Source organism: Lycium barbarum, chromosome 10 (assembly GCF_019175385.1).
Source record: "Lycium barbarum isolate Lr01 chromosome 10, ASM1917538v2, whole genome shotgun sequence".
NCBI classification, from domain to species: Eukaryota; Viridiplantae; Streptophyta; class Magnoliopsida; order Solanales; family Solanaceae; genus Lycium; species Lycium barbarum.
The window spans coordinates 1,952,910-1,975,679 of record NC_083346.1 but is presented as its reverse complement, the minus strand read 5'-3'; the positions used below and the strand labels follow the sequence as shown (position 1 = coordinate 1,975,679).

The 22,770-nt window shown below is 30.9% G+C and overlaps 1 protein-coding gene across 2 annotated transcripts; it reads right to left on the bottom strand.

Moving 5' to 3' along the window:
- Positions 1-4,398: 4,398 nt before the first annotated feature.
- Positions 4,399-22,533, bottom strand: LOC132615971 (glutamate decarboxylase). Of its 2 annotated transcripts, none has more exons than XM_060330569.1 (8): positions 22,381-22,533; positions 13,298-13,502; positions 8,934-9,134; positions 7,995-8,209; positions 7,049-7,302; positions 6,420-6,472; positions 5,656-5,940; positions 4,399-4,848 (listed from the first exon to the last, which is right to left on the bottom strand). In XM_060330569.1, exons 1-8 carry the CDS (start codon positions 22,464-22,466, stop codon positions 4,642-4,644), a joined length of 1,506 nt encoding a protein of 501 aa, XP_060186552.1. In that variant the 5' UTR covers positions 22,467-22,533; the 3' UTR covers positions 4,399-4,641. The 2 variants fall into 2 exon arrangements, with proteins under 2 accessions (XP_060186552.1, XP_060186553.1); XM_060330570.1 differs by lacking the exon at positions 22,381-22,533 and adding an exon at positions 14,285-14,470.
- Between the last annotated feature and the right edge of the window lie 237 nt (positions 22,534-22,770).

Sequence of the window (22,770 nt, the reverse complement as noted above, 5' to 3'; positions counted from 1 at the left end):
ATAGTTTGTATACACTAATAGTCGGTGAAACTGCACTGATAGAAGTAACGTTAGCAAAAAAACATAGTTTTTATACACTAATAGTCGGTTAAACTGCACTGATAGAAGTAAAGTTAGCAAAAAATATAGTTTTTATACACTGATAGTCGGTTAAACTGCACTGATAGAAGTAACGTTAGCAAAAAAAATATAGTTTTTATACACTAATAGTCGGTTAAAATGCACTAATAGAAGCAACATTAGCAAGGATATAGTTTTTATACACTAATAACCGGTTAAACTACACTAATAGAAGTAACATTAGCAAGGACATAGGTTTTTTCAAATAACTTTTTTCCTCGTGATTTTAGTTTTTTTCATTTTCTTGCAGAATAAAGCTAATCTTAATAAGAAAGCAATATACAACATTCATTCAACTTTCGAAACTGGTGAAATTGTTTTATTCAAGTGTTGGATTGAGAACATGAATCACGACAATAAAAAACTAAAGAAATGTACTAATTATCAAGTGAAAACCAGAAGATGGCATAAGTTTGGGGGAAAAGGAAAATATAGAAAGACATACAGAAACATCGAATATGACAATCTATTACCATCATACTTCTTTCTTTTTAATTGTCACTAGAGAAATGGTCCGCGCTTCGCGCCGTTATGAAAAAATTTATGTTGGATATGCGAAATAGTTTATTTTTTCTAACATCCAAATCCAAATATAAAGAATATGTTAAGATTCCTTTTTGTTTTCGATCCAAATAAATTAAATTTCATGTTTTAATCCATCTCATTATTTACAATAAGTTTTGTAATTGTTTTTCTAACTGTTCACAGTTTTTGGTCTTCTAGGAATACTTGATTTTGTATATCTACATAGGTAATACTATTTTATTTATCTTACAAGCTGTGTTGTGTAAAAAAAAAAACCGAAAAATAAGATCACTTTATGTGTGTGTGTGTCAAATATAGATAACTAAAAGACTCGAGATATTATATAGTTAAATAACTTCACAAGAAAGCTTTTGCCACACACAATAAATTGGACTTCCTTCCATGTTCATGATAGTCTCAGCACTTCCCATTTGCCATTTTGGGTATCATGGTTTAGAAAATTAATTCAAATTCATGAAAATGGAATAACTCAACCAAAATATGCAAACTTAACTCATGAAGAAAAAAACAAATCTATATATCTATAAAATTGTGCGCAATAGGCAAATAAGATTGCACCTCTCTTTGACCAACAAACTTATTTATCTTAAGTACTGCATCACGGCCACATAATTTGGCATGTCAAATGTTGAGTCAGTAAATGATTTATGTAAGGGAAGCGTTATAAACATCTGGAAGGGGCGAACTTCCTTCTCAAAACCACATCATCGGCAAAGGACTTTCTTTTCCTATTCACCAGGTCCTGCTTGCAGTTAGATTCAGGAATTAAAGATTGTAATAAGTGAATAATTATTGGGATTAAAAGCACGGTATGATCAGCGGAGAAAAAGTTCTTAAACACCAATATCAATGAAGTAGAAGGAGAAATTTTAGTGGATAAAAGAGCAAATTGCATTATCAGGTAAAGCACAACCATAAAGAGGTTAATTACAAAGTTATAAAGGTGTAAGCAGAACATTTCAATGACGAAAGTTTTGGGCGTACTTACAATGCCAACATTGTATTCCAAAGCAGTAGTCACCACGGTAAGTCCACTGCAGAAAGGCATGGAAACCAAAACCAGTAAGCCATTAATAAAAAGAGAAAGACTGTTTGAAGTTACAACACATTACTTTGTAAATTAGATTTCTTCACACAATTATCCGTACGTGATGCAACCAAATTTGGAAAAAGTGATTTATCAAAATGTGGTCATCTATCTAATAAGGAAATTCAGATTAGAAAGCTTTGAAAAACTGATAGACTTGTAACAAATAAGACAGCACTAATTGGCCTGTAAAAATAACATATCATGTAATATGGACTCAAATAGGGAAGCCAGCATAATTAGAACCTGAGTTTGGAGCACTCTTATTCTTCTTACTAGTAACACTGGGGATAGAATGAATTAGGTGCACATAGAGGGAGATATAACTACATTTTGTAACTGCTAACAGTTGCAATAAGGGAATTGGAAAAGGTGAATTAGTAACAAATAGTGATAATTGAGGCATTTATTTTTACACTAATTAAGTAGAAAATAAAAAATCAGGGGAGACGCAAAACAAGGAGAAAAAAAAGGATAAACTGAATTGAATATTTTGTATTAAAATGAGAGAGAAACACCAAAAATTTGAGAAAATAGATAAATATGTTTCCTGGATGGAGAGATGTGTCACATCACGTTATAACACCTCCATAAGCCTGTTGTGTTTCGACTTTCGTAGTATCCATCATGTCCATCACATTATGTTACCGACATTGCTACTACTTTCTATTTAGTTGCTCTTGGCTAGAACACCTCCAAGTAATGCTTGAAAACCAAAAGTTTCATAACTGAAAGAGCAAAGTATCATTCCAAGTTAACATTCCATTTCCTTAACTTAGATTTTATACTCTAATCCATATGTACTAAATCACGAAATCATAAAACGAAATACAACCTTAATTTAGTAACCAAAAGACAACAAACAAAAAGTATATAAAATGAGAAAAGTCTTTTACAACATGGATGCCCTAATTTCTCTTGTTTGTCTAATAATCCACATCACCAATTCCACATATACTGGAATTTGAATGAGGCCAATCGAACATGGTTTGATGCTTGTCTCTAGAACTTCGTCATCAGTTGAAAACTCAACATTGTTCTCTCTTTCATGTCCACCATAATCAGCCAATAAGTTCTCCGGGGTAATGTACATACATGACACAAAGAAATGAATCCAAGACAATGTACGAAAACACAAATCCTTGTGCAAATTAAAAAGAATTTCACTAATTACTTGAGAAGGTTCTCTGTAACTTTTGATGGCTTCACAAATATGAGGTGTTCTTGGTTTTTTTGAGATCGTTCGCAGGTTAAGAACATGGACCGTCGAAAACGAAACAGGAACATTAGTGAATATCTGCAATACCATGAAAAAAATTCCATCCAAATTCACATTTCAGGAATTAAGTTAATCCAATTCATTAAAACGAATAAGAAGAAGGGGAGAAATATAACCTTTGAGTGGTGTAACCGGTAGAGAACTCGTCTTCCCCAAATTCTCATCCACTCGCTCCAAGCCAAGATTCATTGCATAAATTTAAAATTGAAGCAGATAACACCCCTTCGATTCTTTTTTATTTAATTATTTTATTATTGAATTTAAAAAAGCTAAAATCTAACAAAAAAGATAAATGTAAATACTGTATTTTTAGAGTGCCATGTCACTGGCCCTACGTCCTGCAATGATATATATACAGATTGTTTCCTTTGATACAAAAACATTCTATAAATCTCATTGTTTTCTTTGATACAATGATATTTTAAGTCATTAAAAAAGAGAAAAAAGAGAAAAATATCCTAACGTTTGTGATTTATCTTATATATACCCTTCGTTAAATTATGGAGTCACAGATGCCTCAATATTATCTAGTCTCAAATACACTCTTGAACAATTATAGAATTATAAAAGCTCTCTTTTTATAGCAGAGAACAAACAACATTTAGAATCAAGGGATAAGGGTTAAAAATGCCCCTCTACTTTGAGAAAAGGACTAAAATTATCCCCCGTTATAAATTTGGGTAAAAAAATACTCCTCCCGTTAATAAAATTTTCACATATACCCCTATCTTAACAGAAATCCCCAAAACAACCCGATTTTATTTTTAAACCCGCTCCATTTAAATCCGACCCAACTATATAAAAAACCCATATGCGACCAACTTGTTCCCGAGTACTACATCTAGAGCCACTAGGCACAGGAGCGGGTAATCCATATGAGTTTTTTATTTAGTTGGGCCGGATTTAAATGAAGCAGGTTTAAAAAATGAAATCGGGTTATGTTGGGGATTTCTGTAAGACTGGAGTATATTTGAAAACTTTAATGACGGGAGACGTATTTTTTATCCAAATTTGTAATGAACGATATTTTTAGCCTTTTCCCAAAGTAGAGGGTATTTTTGACCCTTCCCCTAGAATCAAACTATATAACATCTCTTTTCATGTAATCGGCATTCTAAGAGCAAAACTTTCCGGTCACATGTCTTCTTGTGTGGAAATGTTTTTCATGATCTTCAACTTTTTTCAATCTCGATCTTCAGCAGGCATCTAGGCGAATTCGTTAACTCAAAGTCGGAAAAGCTCATTAGGTCAAAATTAGGAGAGTGCTTAGAAATAGAGAAAAGTTAACATTTCTCCGCCTTTACTAATAATAGATAACATCAGGCAAAACGATATATTGGTAATGAAATACAATGTACTAAAAAAGTACACAAGAAATTTGGTTTTAATAATACAAACTTACAAAGTAGCCCAAAATGATAATCCAATTTTACATCGGCAATAAAAGAGCTCGTGAAGTACTCAAATAACCCACCAACCCAAAATCACGAAAACAAATTCACATTGGTAATATCCACTGCTAATTAATTAATACTAACAAGCAGCCACCAATACTAGTACATAGTCATAATTAATTCATCATATTATAAACAATAGTTGAATTAATTAATTAACAAACTCCAGATTTCTTCATCTTCTTGTCAGCAACATACTTCTTCCATGCAGCAGTAGCCTCTAGCTGCAGTTTCATTTCCGTTTTGTGACGCACGGCTCCCCTGTCATTCGCCACCGCCTTCTCCTCAGCAACGGCGAGCTTAGCGTTGACACGTGCTGGAAGTGTGTCGAGTTCGTGAAGGACTTTTCCGATGTCCAATATCTGTCGGGAAATAATATAAACGAAGAACACAAGATAAGGTTTGAAACACGTGATAAACGCTTATATTCTATTCCTCTAATTCACAAGATAATATTATGGGGTTGAATCCAAATAGTTTTAGTAATAAAGACAAACTTACTAAATTTCTAAGCTAAGCAAATAGTGGAGAAATTTTAATTAGGGAGCCCAAGAAATATTTCAGGTTCTTAAGTGCAAAATTTGGAGAATAAAGAGAACAATTTTGGCGGAAAAGAGAAATGATATTTTATATAGATGAAAGACAAGGAGATTTCTTTTTCGTTTTGCAAAGTGAACATCAATTTTATAGGGATGAAAAAATCGGTGAAAAATAGTCTATTTCATGGAGTCTTAAATTCTACTAATGAATTCTATGACAATGTCCTGAAGCTAAAATTCCATGAAAGTGTCTATTCTTTAAAGATAAGGCCGAAAAGTGACCAGTGGCTGCTGTTTCTACAGAAAAAAAAATCGTAAATGGTTGAGTTATGACTTTTTTTTTTCTCCTTTTGGTAAACCATATGATTTTTGAAACCCACCTACCTGATTAATTGATGCATAAATTTACGCTGTAGAAGGCTATTATGGGAAGTTTTAGCATCCCCATCAAAAGGGACTCTATCCTAAGGGCACTATGAACCGTTGCTTAAGACAAAAAGATGCATCCTTAGCATCCCTATCAAAAGAGACTCTGTTCTAGGATGCATTCTTTCGTCTTATAAAGACAACTTCCTGTTCTATTTTTTTTGTGAATATTAATTTATATAAAAATAAAATTCTAACAATTACCAGTCGCTCCGCAAGTGTTCGGGAGAAATCTTCTCTGATAACAACTCTGAGAACTGTGATGTGTTCAGCATTTGCTGGCATTGTGTAGGCTGGAACAATCCATCCAAATCTCCTTAAAGTTTCAGAAATCTCGAACTCGTCGTGTTTGCTGTTGTCTTTAAGAGAAAATGCAACCAAGGGGACTCCAATTTCTTTGGAGACTATTTTGAATCTCCCTGTCTTTTCTAATCCTTCTCTTAGTACCCTTGCATTTTCTTGACAATTCTCCATAACATTTTTGTAACCCTAATTTAAGATAACAAAATCTTGAGCTTTAAAGCGTGTAATTCTCGAAATATATGTGAGTAGTTTTTATGCACTAATAGTCGGTAAATGCATTGATGAAAGTTATAATGGTAGCAAGATATGTTGTTCGGATCTTCAAAAAATGTCATTGCACTCGTGTTGGATCATCTAAATATTAATATGTATCTTTAGATGATCCGACATGGATGCATAACAAAGTCTTGAGCTTTAAAGCGAGAATTCTTGAAAGATATATATATAAAGTTTTTATACACTATTAGTCTGTTAAAATATGCTGATAGAAGTAATGTTGTTCGGATCTTCCAAAAAGGTCATTGTGCCCGTGTTGGATCATCCAAATAGTAGTATTAGATGATCTTACACTAAGTGGCATGTTTTTCGAGGATTCGAGTAACATAGAAAACAATTGCCTCCAGTTAGCTTTTTGCTGAAAATAACAAAACTAATCTTGTACTAACCTCAAAACCCAAGCGAATAAGTTGGTAATATTGAGCAATTACTTGGCTTGAACCTGCATAACAATATAGCAAAATGTGATAAAATTTATAAGGCTAATGATATAACTGAAATTGTACTATTAATCTGGTTGGAGTGTCATAGGCTTTATAATATGTAGTACTCTCTCCGTTTCAATTTATAGGACAAATTTGAACAAAAACACAAAGTTTTAAAAAGAAATATCTTTTTTTTTTAAAAATTAGTGGTCATAAACGACACATAACGCATAACAATTGTGTGGCAGTCTTACTGGTGAAACTTATGGCCTTAAACATTTCATAATTTATGTAGCTACAAAAGTTTCTCATTAAGGATATAATGAGAAATTCAAATTGAATTGTTTTCAAAATTTAAAAAATAGTCATTCTTTTTGAACAAACTATAAAAGGAAATAATGTCATATGTAAATTGATATGGAAGAAGTATACAATATACTTAATCTTATCAATTTTAGATGAGTATAGGACAAGTGCAAAGAGGGCATAGGCTAAGTCCCCATTTACTAATTAATTGATTCTAATGCAAATTCAATTACTCATAGATTAAGCAAATATTTACAGAATAGAATTATCAAGAAGAGATTAATTACCTTTAGAGAAATTGAGAGTGAAAGTAGGTTGATCAGCACCAAGATAATTGATGTGAAAAATAAGTTCATCAGGCAAGTCATCCTTATTCCTCCAAATGGCCCAACCAATACCAGCATAAACAAGACCATATTTGTGACCACTCACATTAATACTCTTCACCAATGGCAACCTAAAGTCCCATTCAAGCTCTGGATAAAGGAATGGTGCAATGAATCCACCACTTGCTGCATCCACATGAATTGGAGTGTCCCACCTGTTACCAATTTTCAACAATATATTAATTAAGATACATATTCAGGATTTTCATATCGATAATGTTAGAAGGCGAACAACGACATCTCAATATATCATGTGGTTAACGTTAGAAGACGACCTACAACATCTCAAATATATCATGTCACTAACGTTAGAAGACGGCCTTAAGACTTCTCAATATACATCATCCCCTATTTTCACGTTGCTAATGTTAGAAGACAACCTAAGACATCTGATAGTGTGATGCCTATCGTCGATTGGTATTGCTTTAAAAGATTAAGACAATAATTGTGTCGATACTCACATTCTCAATAGACATCATCCCCTATTTTCATGTCACTAATATTAAAAGACGACCTACGGCATCTAACAGTTAGATGCCTACAACATGTATAACTTAGAAAACTTAATTAGACAATAATGTGGCCACACCCGACTCTCAGTATACATTATTTCCATGTCGCTAATGTTAGAAGACGACCTACGACATCTGAAGGTCAGATACCCACTGTAGGTATATCTTTGAAAGTTCAGAACAAATAAAATAAAGAGCCTCCTCGAAGTTGCTTTAGTCATTTTAGTGCAAATCAGAAGGGCCGGATCTGTTGAATCTTATTCAGCCATCTATAACTTTACAACCAAAAAACTCTGCGATTATGATGGTACTAATCGGTTGAGATTGAGACTTACCCAGTTTCTTTGTTCTTCTCAATCAAGAGGTCATTCAACTTCTTTACATCTTCAAATTCTCCATTAAGGGTGGAACCCAAAATAGCAGCTACACAAATGGTGTTCTCATCCACCATTTCCGCAGCTTTCTCAGGGTCCATCACATAGTATCCATCACTCAACTTTACTTCCTTTAGCTCCACTTCAAAATACCTTGCAAATTTCTCCCAGCACACCTGTTGAAATTACTATTTAGCCCCTCTCAACTCTTAAGTCTTTGGAAACATTCATCCAATTTGTAGAGTTTAATTTCTATACGCTGATACTGGAAAGAAATTTTATATTATCAATTAATTAAAATACAAGCAATTGCCATAAATATGGGATTAGTTAGTAGCTTGGAAAGTAAGGCAAGTACATATTAAAACATGTTAAAATGCACCAATGATGCGAACAATATATAAGCTAAGTCCAGGCATATACATGCACACACGTGGTTTATGGGCTAAGATGAGGAAAATCATGTAGAAATAGCACCTATCGACCGCTTTTCAGTTAAGCCTTTGGAAAATGAATATTGTTATGGAGTTTCAAATCCACAAGTGGAACTTCAAGACAATGCATGCCTTGGAGAGGTGAGGCTTCATGACAATGTCCTGAAGTTACATCTGTGAAACTAAATACTCTATTAGCATGCCGCCTTTTCAGTTACAGGGGCTAAAAGGTCTATGTATATACCCACATGTATGTGGTTTATGGGCTACGATGAGGAAAACATGTAGAAATAGCACATAGTAGCCACTTTTCAGTCAAGTCTTTGAAAAATAAACAATGTTTAAAAATCCATGATAATGTCCTTAAGAGGTGTGACTCTAGGACGTATAAAATTTGAAGTTTCATGATAATAGCTATTTTTCAATTATTTGAACTAAAAAGTGGCCATATGTGTGGAAAGCATACCTGGACATTGGCACCAGTAACGATGTTGGGCTTATCATAAGGCTTGCCTTGGGATTTCATTTTGTTTTGCCATTTTCTCTTGAAGGCCAATCCAGCAAGCATAATGGCTTCTGAGGATCCAACAGTTCCAACTCCAACAGCAGTCTCTCCATCTTCAAGTGGTGCGTTAAACAAATGAGCTATCATGTTTACACATCGATTCTGCAAAATAATAAGAAGATATAAGGATTTAAAATCAAGTAAATATGTTAAATTAAACGTATTACTCCTAATAGTTATTGATACAATTTTGTTCAACAATTTATATTGTTTACACGATGTATGAAGGGGATATATCACTACAAAAAATAATAATACACAATTCATAGATACGAGCGTCGCAGTGCGGAAGAACGACATAGTAATAAATCCGTCACAAATTGATGAGTTTCATCATAAAATGTGACGTACCCGTCCTTTGCAAATATACCATCACAAATTTGTATTTTTCTTGTATGAGAAGGGGTAAAACAAAAACAGGGAAAATAACACTCTATTATCTATTTGGAGAAAATATTTACCCGAAATGACCCATATTTTTAATATTACCCGAAATGGCCCTTTATACATTATTATACACTTTTATACAAGGTTTATACATTGTCTACAATAAGTGTATAATGTTGTATATCGTGTGTATAAACACAGTTGCCAAAAAAATGGCTATGTGGATGTAAATTAAAAATATAATTACGTAAATGTAATATTTTATGCTGGATTGTATATTATTGAAATTATGCCTAGAAAAACTTGAACTTATACTATAATAACAAAGAGAAGGATAAAATGGAAAAAAAAAAATCACAAAGAGAGAGAGAGAGAGAGAAAAGGTTATTTTTAGAGAACTTGTGGTTTACGGTCATTTCTTCTATTTTATTTTAGAGCCCCTATAAGAAATTGTGGTAGAAGAATAATACAGTGACAAATCCATCATCAATTGATGAATGTCATCATAAAATCATCAAAAATCCGTCAATTTTGTGAGGAATCTGTATGTCTAAATATTCCGTTATTAATCTATATTCTCCTTATGTAAGAAGAGGTAGAAAAACTTGTATAATAACGACAGAAGGATAAAATGACAAAAAGAAAAAGCTAGACAAGTGAGGTTAGCTTTAGTTGTTGGAGGGTAAGTGAGAATGCTATTGATGCTCCTGATGGGGTGGGGTAAAAAAAGAAAAGACAATTTTATAACTTAGATCTTGTGGTTTATGGTAATTACTTCAATTTATTTTGAAGCCCCTATAAGATTCGTTAATCAATTCATCAATGTTGAAGTTTTGCTAAACCAATCGCTAATTGATTTCTTTAATATTAATAATATTAAAATCATACTTTCTGGAACCCTTTTTTCTTGTTTGTATTTTTTATTATGTGACCAGACTAAGTCGTCTAGGTTGTTTACAAGTCCACTTCATAATTACGATGTAATTAGGGGAAACAAATTCAAACAGCTCGAAAACGACCTTTTTAATTTAAATAAATCAACTGTCAAATTACTCAATGTAATTGCTTCTTCTTTATGTTTTTTTTCTTATGAGAACTGCAATGCTTCTAGAATATTCCTTTTCTAGCAGAGAAAAAATTATAGACTTCAGCTTTAAATATAAGTACGTTAAATTCAAAACAAACCATTATAAAATGCTTTTAGAAACTAATAATACAACAAAAGAAGAAGATAAATAGCCATTGGCATATGTCGGCAGAATAAAATATACGGAAGGAAGAAACAAATCAAAAGAAAAAAACAAAACATCATTGTTCTATTACCCCCACAAATTGACAATTTTAAGGGATGTCCCCATCTGAAAAAAATTGAGATAGCAATAATCTTTAACTCAAAATGGAGAGTAAACAAAGCAAAAGCCTGTCTTTTTCTTTTCTCCAAAGACAAAAAAAAAAAAAAGTGAATTCATTTTAAAACAAATTTAAAAAGTTATGCACAAATTGAAATAGGAGTGTTTTTTACAAAATAAATAAATAAATAAATAATAATAATAATAATAATAAATGGAATCGGAAAGGGTTAAAATTAATGAAGAAAGAAAGACTTCTTAAAGTTTATTTTTTTATTTTTCATCCATACACGATTTAAGGTTCGACTTAATCCATTTTCAGGTCGAAAAGTTTCACTTTAGAAGGTAAATCAATTCTACAAAAAGCGACTTTTATTAACACGAAATCTTTACCCAAGAATGGAGAATACCGACCATATCATCATAACCCTTGATGGTATCTATAAAAGTTAGTTAAAGTTGATTCATTTAATGAAGTGAAAATAACTTTATACACAAATATTGTAAGATTGAGTTGCATCCATTATTTTCTTTCGCTTTATTATCCACCACATCCATCCCACATTTTTTATAATTTCTTTTTCTTCATTTAAAACCTTTGCCTTTTTGACTTCTATATTTGAAAAATTCTCGATGGCTTCTTAAGAGTTACAATAAAAGTCTCGATATCCTTGTTCATGAATCATTTATTTATTCACCGATTAACTTTCCAAGATGACCACTTGTTAAGTTGTAGGGATCCGAAACTCCAAATTTGGGAGATAAGCAAGTGACAATCGAGTGATAATAATTGAGCAGATTTTATTTTTATTATTATTTTGAATCCTATGTTTCTTCTTTTGGGGGGAGGGTAAGAGGATAACTTTAACACCATATTTAATGTCGACATCACTTAAAAATAATGTATAAAGTAAATATAACATTGATATAAACAAATGAATCCATTGAACGTACTACAATTTTACCTAATATTGTTTATGCAAAATCCTGCACACATCAGGTGCATTTACATATGGCAGGTTTATTTCCAGCTGTTTTATACAATGGCAGCTGAGATAATATTTTTATCAAGAAAGTTGGGAAAGTACATCAAATTTTAACCTTACATATAGATGTAATTTTTGGAAAGAAACCCCTTCCGCCTCCCTACCACCGGTTTGATTGTAGATAGATTACTTATATCATGGAGGACATGATTTGCATTATTGCATGTGTTTGATCAGAAGTAAAGAAGAATTATTTGTGTGGCCTATCACGCGTTGAAGGGGTACCACTTTAATTGCCTATATTATTCTTTTTTTTTTCTACTTGGCACTTAAAGTTAAAAAGACGTTGATATTTTGGAGGCCATATACTGTTCAAGACTTTATATCTTTGAAATTTTTTAAAATTTCCTACTTAGAATCATGACTTCTAGGAAAAGGCAATAATTTTCAATATTTTCCAAATAGACTTGGCAGTTGGCACCACTAGTTTTCTAGCCTGTTTGACCGAGTTTATATTCCCCAAAATAGTTATTTTTTTCAATAAGTGTTTATTTAAAAAAAAGTGAGGTATTTGATCAAACTTTTGAGAGAAAATAAGTGCTTTTGGGAAGAAGCAGTTTTTCAGAAGCTAAAAAAATTAGTTTTTGCTCAAAAGCACTTTTTTGAAAAGTATTTTTCAGAAAAATACAAATAGAAGCACTTTTTAAAAGCTTGATCAAACACTAATGACTGCTCCAAAGTGTTTTTTTAATTAATTAGTCAAACAAAAACTGCTTTTCGCTAAAAATATTTAAAAAAAAATACTTTTTTAAAAAAATATTTTTTAAAATAAACTGATTTTAGGAGCTATTCATCTGTATCGTAAAAGATGCAGCAAGGCCATATTCATTGATTTTGAGTTATGCATACAAATGGAGATCTTTTTTTTTTTTTTTTTTTTTTTTACAGTATCAATATATTTTGACCTATTTGTTTCTATTTCTTAAGGTAATCAATTAAGTAATATTTACATATAGAGTCACCTGTAATTTCCTTTTAAGTAAATTGATAGTATAAATCTTTTTCACACGGTTAACACATAAAATTTATGCATTTATTCATTTGTTGTAAAAGACAACTGCAGGTGATTCTTTATACAAATATTAATTGGTTGCCTTAAAAAATGAAGCGTAATCTTCTGTTAAATGTTAAAATACGCTGAGGGTCGTTTGGTTATAGGAATTAGGATAAAAATCCCAATATTGATTTTGATTATATATCTATTGTTTGGTTATTGGTATAATACTTTTACAAAATTTTATATCAAAATTTTGGTATTATCTAGCTCATATAGAAGGTGAGATAATGATCTCAAAATTATAATCTTGAGAGAAGTTTGGACCACAAACAAACTCCGTTTAAAAGACAACACTGTGTAAACTTTCAAACTGCCTATATTTTACATTATAATAATGATCTTATTGTGTAAACATCTTTTAGATCGGACATAAAACTTAAAACTCTACGAAAACGAAAAAACAAACTAAAATGAAAAAAGAATTACCTGAAGCTCAGTGGTGACAGGGTATTCATCCATGTCAACATAATTCTTGTTAATAGAATCCATCATCAACTTGTCACATTCTGGTTCCATCCATGTTGTCACAAAGGATGCTAAGTTTAGCCTTGGATTTCCATCTAACATGAGTTCATCATTTATAATCTGAAATGCTGCGTCCTTTGGTATTGAATTTTCTGGCATCTTATACCTAAAGATCCACAAAAAATTGAAAAGAAGGTCTATTTTCAAGAATATACAAAAGAAAAACTAAGAAAAAACCCCAAGTGATAAACGATATGTAATTAAGTCTTTATTAAAGATTTATAATAATATTAGCAAAGATAGTGTTTTTTTACTAAAGATTGATAAATAGTGTCTGAGTATTGGTTAAAACAAAGATATAAAGTTAAGAACAGAGATAATTTTGAAGGAAATCACTTCCCTCCAAAATGAGGGAAGTGATTTTCCTCTTGTTGGTGAGAAAATTATTTCCCTAGATTTTTTTTTTGGGCAATCAAACACTAGAACAACTTATTTTTCTGCAAAACTTTTTTTCAAGAAATATTTTCCGTCATACCGAAGACACCCTTGATCGGAGGCGGAACTATAGCATGGGCTACTAATTTGACCAAACACATTAGCTTTGTTCAAATCCTATATTTGTTAAAAATTCATTGAATACTACTACTATTAATTTAAAATTCAGTAACTTAAAAAGATCGAAATTGAGAATTCATAAGCTTTAAATATCACGGCTCTGCGTCTGCTTAATGAGTAAATTCTTTAAGCGGAATGGATACAAAGGAATCACGAAGTAAATCCTAATTAACTAGTTTGAGATTCACTACCTAAAAACAGGAATTAACAACCGACAACTTCTTCTATCTCTAAGTAGTAAAAGTCTTACGCTTATCCTATTTAACAATGAATTAGCAAAAAATTCGGTTAGCTACGAACTATTTAGCGACATGTAGACGTATTATTAAGTACCTGGGAAGACTAGTTTGAACATATCGAGAAGCGAAAGTGCTCTGAATGGAGACGTCACTGTCCGACGCTATCTTGGACAGAACCATGGTAGCGTAGTGGTGGTAGTACGATGGAGAAGATCAGACAGTATAGCAAAAGAGAGGAAATAGAGATAAAAGAAATAAGGAGATATTTTTCTCTTAAAGAAGTAGTGTCACTATTTATAAAGTAATGAATTTTGGAATGTGTGGTAGAGACGCCATAATTGAAACTTAAAGTTTAAGGTATAAACTAGCAATACATGTCCGTGCGATGCACGTGATAAACATGTCTATTCATTTTAATTAGTCAGTCTTTAATGTTTGTATTTTGAAAATAACTTTTAAAAATATTATAATTTTTATTATATATAGCAACATATACAAAATGTATTTTATGTACCATTACTTTAATTATAATTAAAAAATGGAGTTGATGGAATTAAATCTTTGAGATGGAAAGAGTCGGACTTTTTTCTCATTATCATGACAATGAAAGTTGTTCATCGATGTAAAAGAAAATTAGTAAGAATATGAGGGAAAATTAATATTTTGATTCTAAATTTTTTCTTTTAAATTCTTTAATATTTTATATGTATACCGACAGGTTGATATCCATTTCAATAAAGTAATTGTTCAGATCCAAACATAAGAATCATTGTTGTATATAATGAATTTTTTAAAAGCAAAACTAATAAAATATTTTTATTAAATTAATTAAAAAATATATTATAATTTTTTATGTTAACAATTATAGATAAAACAAATTGTTACAAAGAAATCAAAATTAGAAAGATATATGTTATATCATTAATCACCAAATTTTAATTCTGAAATGAAAATATAAAGAAAACAATAACCAGACACGGCAAAAGAGAGTAAATAAGTAAAGTATTGACAATAAAGGAAAACGGGGATAAAAGTCACTCTCTCCCTTCACTTTTACTTATCGACGTTAACATATCAAGAGAAAAAAATTCTTCTTTTTAATTTACCCTTCACATTAATTATTCATTTTCAAATCATTTTCTGAGGCTATTGAGACTATACACCAATAAATATGGATATTATGATAAAATATAGTATACTTTATTTATTAATTCTTAAAGAATGTGAAAAGTCAAAAGTGAACAAGTTATGTGTAGGAGAATTAAAATAACTTTTGGTACAAATTTGCATTGCTATTGTTCGTCATCTCTTCGCGTTTAAAGTATTGACAAAGAAGAAAAACGGAGATAAAAGTCACTCCCTCTGTTTATTTTTACTTGTCTACGTTAACATATCAAGAGAAAAAAACTAATATGGTAATTATTAATTAGTATGAAACTTCAATTATGTTGATTGTGTATAAAGATAACGACTATGCATATATTATAGGCATATATATATGTATATATATCATCCTTTTTCTTGTATTCCTTTATTTATCATGGCGACTATCAAGCTAGGCAACGCAAGAAGAGTGAGGAGAATCATGCAGAAGGGGCTGACAATTGATTTTCATATAATTAATGAGTGAATATTTGTGTATTCTTATTATTAATTTTACCCTTTAATTACTCATTTTCAAATTATTTTTGAAGGCTATTGAGACTTACACAAATAAATATGAATAATATAGTAAAATATATATTTTCTTTGTCCCACATTACTTATCACTTTTTCTTTTGCACGCCCGTTAAGAAATCAGAAGTAAAAGATGTATTTTACTAACTTACTCCTATCTCTCTCCAATAAATTCATTCTAATCAAAATTGATTATATTCAAGAACATTTATTACTAAGGGTAAGTTGGGAAAGATTTAATTAATTTTATCTTATAATTTTATCTTGGTTTTGTAAATGAACAAGTAATTTGAACATATATTTTTAGTAATGTGGCCAAGTAATATGGGACAGAGAGGATAAGATGTAAAACATTTAATTAATTTTATTTTGGTTCTGTAAATGAACAAGTAATTTTGACATATATTTTTAGTAATATTGAGTACTTCGTTTATGAACAAGTAAAAATGCAAGGACGAAATAAATATATGACGGACAATTAAAATTGAAATGCATACTTATATACACGAGCAGAGAATAAATATTCAGTAAAAAAATTGTTTAGTAATGTGGCCAAGTAATATGAAATGGAGGGAGTACTTCATTTATTAATTCTTAAAGAACTTGAAAAGTCAAAAGTCAACAAGTATAAGTGCACGGAGGAAATAAATGTGTCGGAGAATTAAATTTGAAGTGTATACGTGTATACATGAGAAGAGATAAATATTCAGTACTATCACATATGACCATGTGGGACAAAAAAGTAGTTGGTTAAAATGTACAATTTATATAGCTTGTGGTACAAATTTCTATTGTTGTGTTAGTCCTCTCTTCACACTTAGATATATTAGAAATAGAAAAGAAGAAAAATATAGAATAGAAAAGTAGACATATATTTTTAGTAATGTGGCCAACAAATATAAGTGCACAGAGGAAATAAATGTGTCGGAGAATTAAATTTGGAGTGCATACGTGTATACATGAGAAGAGATAAATATTTAGTACTATGACATATAACCACGTAGGATAAAAAAATAGTTGGTTAAAATGTACAATTTATATAGCTGGTGGTACAAATTTCTATTGCTATGTTAGTCCTCTCTTCACACTTAGATATATTAGAAATAGAAAAGAAGAAAAATATAGAATAGAAAAATAGATATATATTTTTAGTAATGTGGTCAAGTAATATGGACGAAGGGAGTAATTCATTTTTATGAATTCTTAAAGAACGTGAAAAGTCAAGTATACTAATGTGGCCAGTAAATGAGACGAAGAGATTAGTTCATTTATTAAATCTTAGAACGTGAAAAGTCAAGTAATGTGGCCAAAAAATATGGGACGGAAGGAGTACTTCATTTATTAATTCATAAATAACGTGAAAAGTCAAAAGTGAACAAGTAAAAGTATACGGAGAAAATAAATATGTGTCGGATAATTAAAATTGAAGTGCATACATGTATACATGGGAAGAAAATAAATATTCAGCAAAAACGTGAAAAGTCAAAAGTGAACAAGTAAAAGTGCACGGAGTAAATAAATATGTGTCGGAGAATTAAATTTGAAGTGCACACATGTATACATGAGAAGAGAATAAATATTCAGTACTATGGTATATATCCACGTGGGATTTATTAATTCTTAAAGAATGTGAAAAGTCAAAAGTGAACAACTTAAAGTGCACGGAGGAAATAAATTTGTGTAGGAGAATTAAAATTGAATTGCATATGTCTATACATGAGAAGAGAATAAATATTCAGCTAGAACATGAAAAGTCAAAAATGAACAAGTAAAAGTGCACGGAGGAAATAAATGTGTCGGAGAATTAAATTTGAAGTATATACGTCTATACATGAAAAAGGGAATAAATATTACGTACTATGACATATGTCTATGTGGGATATAGAAATAGTTAGTTAAATTGTACAATTTATATAACTTATGGTACAAGCATTCATTGCATGTCTAATTTTTAAAGCCCATGGTACAACCATGGGAAGCTGCGTTCGTCCCTTTACCACATTTCTATATAATAGAAATATATGTTAGGGTAAAGAATTTTACTTCATCAGATTATTTTATCTATTAGAGCATATTGCTTGTTTTATTTTTAAGATTATAAATTTCATATTTTAAAAAGGTTGACGTATAAATATTTTTTGGGCGACCTGATTGTATACAAATTTCTTACGCTATAATGTATTAGGTTGAGGATTTCGATCTTTCTAAGTCATCCTATAGCAATTAGTCCCTTCCAAAAAGTGATTAGATAAATTTATTTTTCTTTTAAAAACAGCATATAATAAAGGAGGTATTATATTTATTATCAGAATTTAATTCTATTAAAGCTAAGGTTAACAAAATGGACTCTTAACTTTATAGTTGTAATAATGCTGCTAAAATTAAAGTTATTAAAGTTTTGGGTCTTTTAAATTACCACTTTAATTAGTTTTGTACTATCACGATATACTGAGTACTATACTAGCTTCTTCAACTTATTATTTATTCAAACAACAGTTACACGTAACAAAGTTATGCTTGGAGGTTTATTTATGTATAAAATTGATGCAATACTTTATTGTAGTTTTTTAAAATCATATAATATTCCCCCTCCCCAAAGTGGTAATCGTTATATATGTTTCCTTTATTCGATTCACAACAATTAAACAAAGAAAAAATAATAAACCAAATGAAATGAATAACTTCTTGGGCTTTGGGAAACGTCGGCGATAAGTAGCTTCCCCTCTCTCTCTCTCTCCCAAATAGCACCTCCCCATATGTTTTGATTTTGATTCTAAAAATCCCTCATTTTATTAATTTAATAAAACAAAGGTGGATACGAAATATATTAAAGAGCATATTTACCAAAACAATTTATTCCGAACCAGTCAGACAAGGATCATTAAGTTATTAGATTAGATTTTTTCCTCCACCTAACTCATTCTAATACTTAAATAGTATCTTGTTGCATGCTTCTTTATTCTTTTGAGTAAAATACTTAATCAAAAACTACAATTAATAAAAATAAAATATAAAAATAAGAACTATTTTTGTTTATAAAAAAAGTAATGTTCCTTGCCCAAGCTATAAGAAAAAGTAGATGGATATAAATATAAGGGCAAAAGTAAAAATATATCCCTCAACTTTGCGATTTAGAGCAGATATACCCCATTAAAAAAGTGGTGTGTATATACACTTATCGTATAAAATGACGCAAATATACTCCTGCTCTTATTCAAATAGTCCAAACATACCCTTTTCACTAACGGGATTTTTTTTTAAAAAAAACCATTTAGCTCATTTTTTAATTAAAAAAATGTCATGTGGCTTTAAAAAAAAAAAGTCTACCCATTTTTTTGAGTAGACATTTCTCTAATGCCACGTGATAATTTTTTTTCTGGTGGGTCGGGTCTGATTCGTTTAGAAAAATATCTCCTTGGCTTTAAAAAAAATAAGTCTACTTATTTTTTAAACGAACCAGACCTGATCACCAGAAAAAAATTATCATGCGGCTTTAGAAAAATATATCTATTAAAACAAAAGGATGAACTTTTTTTTAAAGGCACATGCTATTTTTTAAAATTAAAAAATAAACTAAATGATTTTTTTTTTAAATCCTTCAGCAAAAAAAATATATTTGCACCATTTTGTAACGATATGGGTATATTTACACCACTTTTATAACAGGAGGTATATTTGCTCTAATCGCAAAGTTGAGAGGTATATTTACACCTTTTCCCTAAATATAATACATACTACGTACTAGTTATTTATCTATATTACGTCTTTTTTGTGCTATATATAAAACTAAACCAATAATACTAGGACAATAATAAGTTCAAAATTGACTGGTATCTACTTTGGTCAGCTGTGGAGGGTTAAAGAACACCAACTAGGGGTTGTGGTGGAGTTTATTTAATTCAATTAAAGAAGTCACTTTATACAAGGCGTGCATTTTGCTGGTTTGACACTTTGATTGAAGGAGACAACGAGGGTGGATTATAAAATATCAAAGTTTTAAGTTTCAGCTGAGCAAAAAATGCTAAGTGATATTTTCCAGTGGATCTAAGTTTTGATGGACGAAATTATTGGATATTGTGTAATGGAGTGTTAAGTACCGAGTAAAATAACTAAGGTGTGCATGAATCGATCAGAATACAGTTGTTGTGACGCCCATGTCAGAGGGACAGCCTACTAGGGTGGGTCGAGGGGAAGGATTGTAGGCTTCTAAACTAGCAGGCTTTTGAAAAAGAGTTGCACATAATATTTTAGATAAATCTATATTGGAATGAGAAAAAAAGTGAAAAACCTTATAATTAAGACATAACATAAATTTACATGAACGTATTGTGCTCGAAGATGGCATAGCCCCAAGAACAAATTTATTAAGATTCGTTGAGTCAAAGCGAACAATACGTACCATGTGCTTAATATGTGGTGGTTGGTGTTTCAGATTATTAGTTAGGTAAAGAAAAGTCGGTATTATATGCTCTGATATTTCTCGTCTTTGGACAATCAGTTAGATGGAGGTTCTCAGTTCTCCATTGGCTGATACTTATAAATATCCATCATAAATTTCTTCTTTTTCCTTTTGATTTAATCGATTAATAATTGCTAGAAATTGCACTAAGAAAGAAGGTTCTGGAATATGACACTCAACTATTGCCAAATAAAATACGCTTGTTTTTTTTTTCTCTTACTGAAATTGTGTTATAATATTCCATTTAATAAAATAAAAAAATTCATTAGTTTCTTCCCTTTTGGCATAATATTGAGAAAATTTTCACATTTAAATACAACTAAAGGTATGTTTGACTTGAATGTATTATAATTTGTATATTTATTTTTGTCCTCTTTCTGTCATTAATACACATATACACATACGAATGTGCACACATGATTGGTCCGAATATTCATGGAATTTTATTAAACACACAAGACTAGCAAAACGAAAAGAAAAATTACATAGTCTAAAAGTAGCATTTGATGATGCGATGAACGTGGAAAGTGACCACCAAAGAGTATAAGTGGGATGGATGAGATCTTCAATCATACTGCTTAATTAGCAGTGTTGCATTCGAGCATGAGAATGAAAAAAAAAAAACTCATGTCAGAGAACGCTTTTCTTAGTGAGTCTCACGTAATGCGAATTTGAATTAGTTGCATAAGTCATTTTCGGATATAAGATGATTACAAAAATAATATTAAAAGCGGTATAGAAGGGACCATCAGAGAGTGTAGTGTGATGGATGAGATTATTCACCATTTAACCGGAGACATCGAGTTCGAAAGTGTGCATGAAAAACTTCTAATGTAAAGCGATTTCGTTAACGAGTCTTACATTATACAAATTTAAATTAGTTAAATCCATAATTTTCGGATAGCAAATGGTTATAAGAAAATAATAAGTCATAGGGATTTTATATTAAAAGTCAAAGTTAGTGAACCTCACGACGAGCTTAATTAGACATTTCTACATGTCTGACTTCAAAATTTAGAGATATTTTGAAGGCAGTCAAATCTCTCATGAACAATTTGGAAAAGAACCTTCCCCGCCAAGACGCTGTTCATCTTAAATTTTAATAATATCTTTAACGAATTTAAAGTGCGCACTAATAATATAAAATATATATACTTCTATGCACCGTTAATAACTACATTTTTTATCTTAAATTAATATGTTCAATTTGAAAAGTTCTGGAGCTTCTACTTGTTTTTAAAAAGTAATAACCAACTTTTTTTACTCAATCGGAAATGTGAACGGGAGAAAAAGAGAGGAAATTGGAGTGCGCCACTATCATAAAACCTTTTATGAGAAAGATGGCCATTGCCTATTGATGGGACATCCCTTTTCTGCTTGAACATTTCATTTCAGTGATTTCCACTATATTCCTAGATGTGACCTCTTTTTTTTTCTTAATATATAAAGTTCTTTTGAAATTTTAGATACCCATTTTTACGTTCCGACTAATTCAAGTTCGTACAGCGTAAAAGCGTAAGATCCTTTAAAAGAAAAAACGCTCCATAGCAAAAAAAATTATTCTCAAGATTGAAATCTAAAACCTCTGGTTAAGCGTGACGAAATGATGCTCATCCCACTACATCTTTTGATAATGGTTGTATTTAAGTTTTCTTCATTGATAAATTAAAAAACTCAATTACCACCAAAAGATATTGTGGGACAACTGAATTCCTCTACTTTAACAAGATATTTTGGTTCAACCTCTGAGAATAAAGAACCCCTATGAAGGAGCATTTTTATCCTCCTTAATGATCCAGCTCGACGCGAACTCAGATTAGTTAGGTTAGAGGGTTTCGGATAATACCTAAAGCAAACAGTTATATCATTCACGAGTGTGCATGTAGGAGGTCATAAGATGTTTTTGATAATTTGTAATTTTGGGACAAACACACGTTTTAAATCAATTAGCTAATCCTATTTAACGACGAATTACAACGGCTTATAAAAATTTTTTTAGCTACGGGATATTTAGCGACAAATTATCAATATATATTGAGACGTAGTAGTAATACCTGGGAAGAGAAGTTCGAACATATCGAGAAGCGAAGGTGGAGTGAACGGACACGTCACTTTCCGATGCTGCCTTGGACAGAACCATGGTGGCGTAATGGTGGAACTACGACGTAGAAGATCAGAGGGTAAAACAAAAGAGAGAAAATGGAGAACAAAGAAATAATTTTTTTCTTGAGGAAGAAATGTAGAAGAAGAGACACTATTTATAAACAATGAAATTTGGCATCTGTGGAAGGGTTAGCACGTCATTATTGGAACTTAGAGTTTTATTAAGTTATGAAAATTTTCAGTGTAATGAATTTTTACGTCATCAAATTATTGTTACATGTTGTGAACTGTTGTAATAGATAGCCTGACTATATATTTTCAACAGAGGCGGATCCACCCTT

Excerpts from the sequence above, each read along its gene's own strand:
- LOC132615971 (XM_060330569.1), bottom strand. The coding sequence starts at position 22,466 with ATGGTTCTGTCCAAGGCAGCATCGGAAAGTGACGTGTCCGTTCACTCC. Across the intron at positions 7,303-7,994 it reads GAGAAGAACAAAGAAACTGG|GTGGGACACTCCAATTCATG; the intron begins GTAAGTCTCAAT and ends AATTGGTAACAG. Across the intron at positions 6,473-7,048 it reads CACTCTCAATTTCTCTAAAG|GTTCAAGCCAAGTAATTGCT; the intron begins GTAATTAATCTC and ends ATTGTTATGCAG.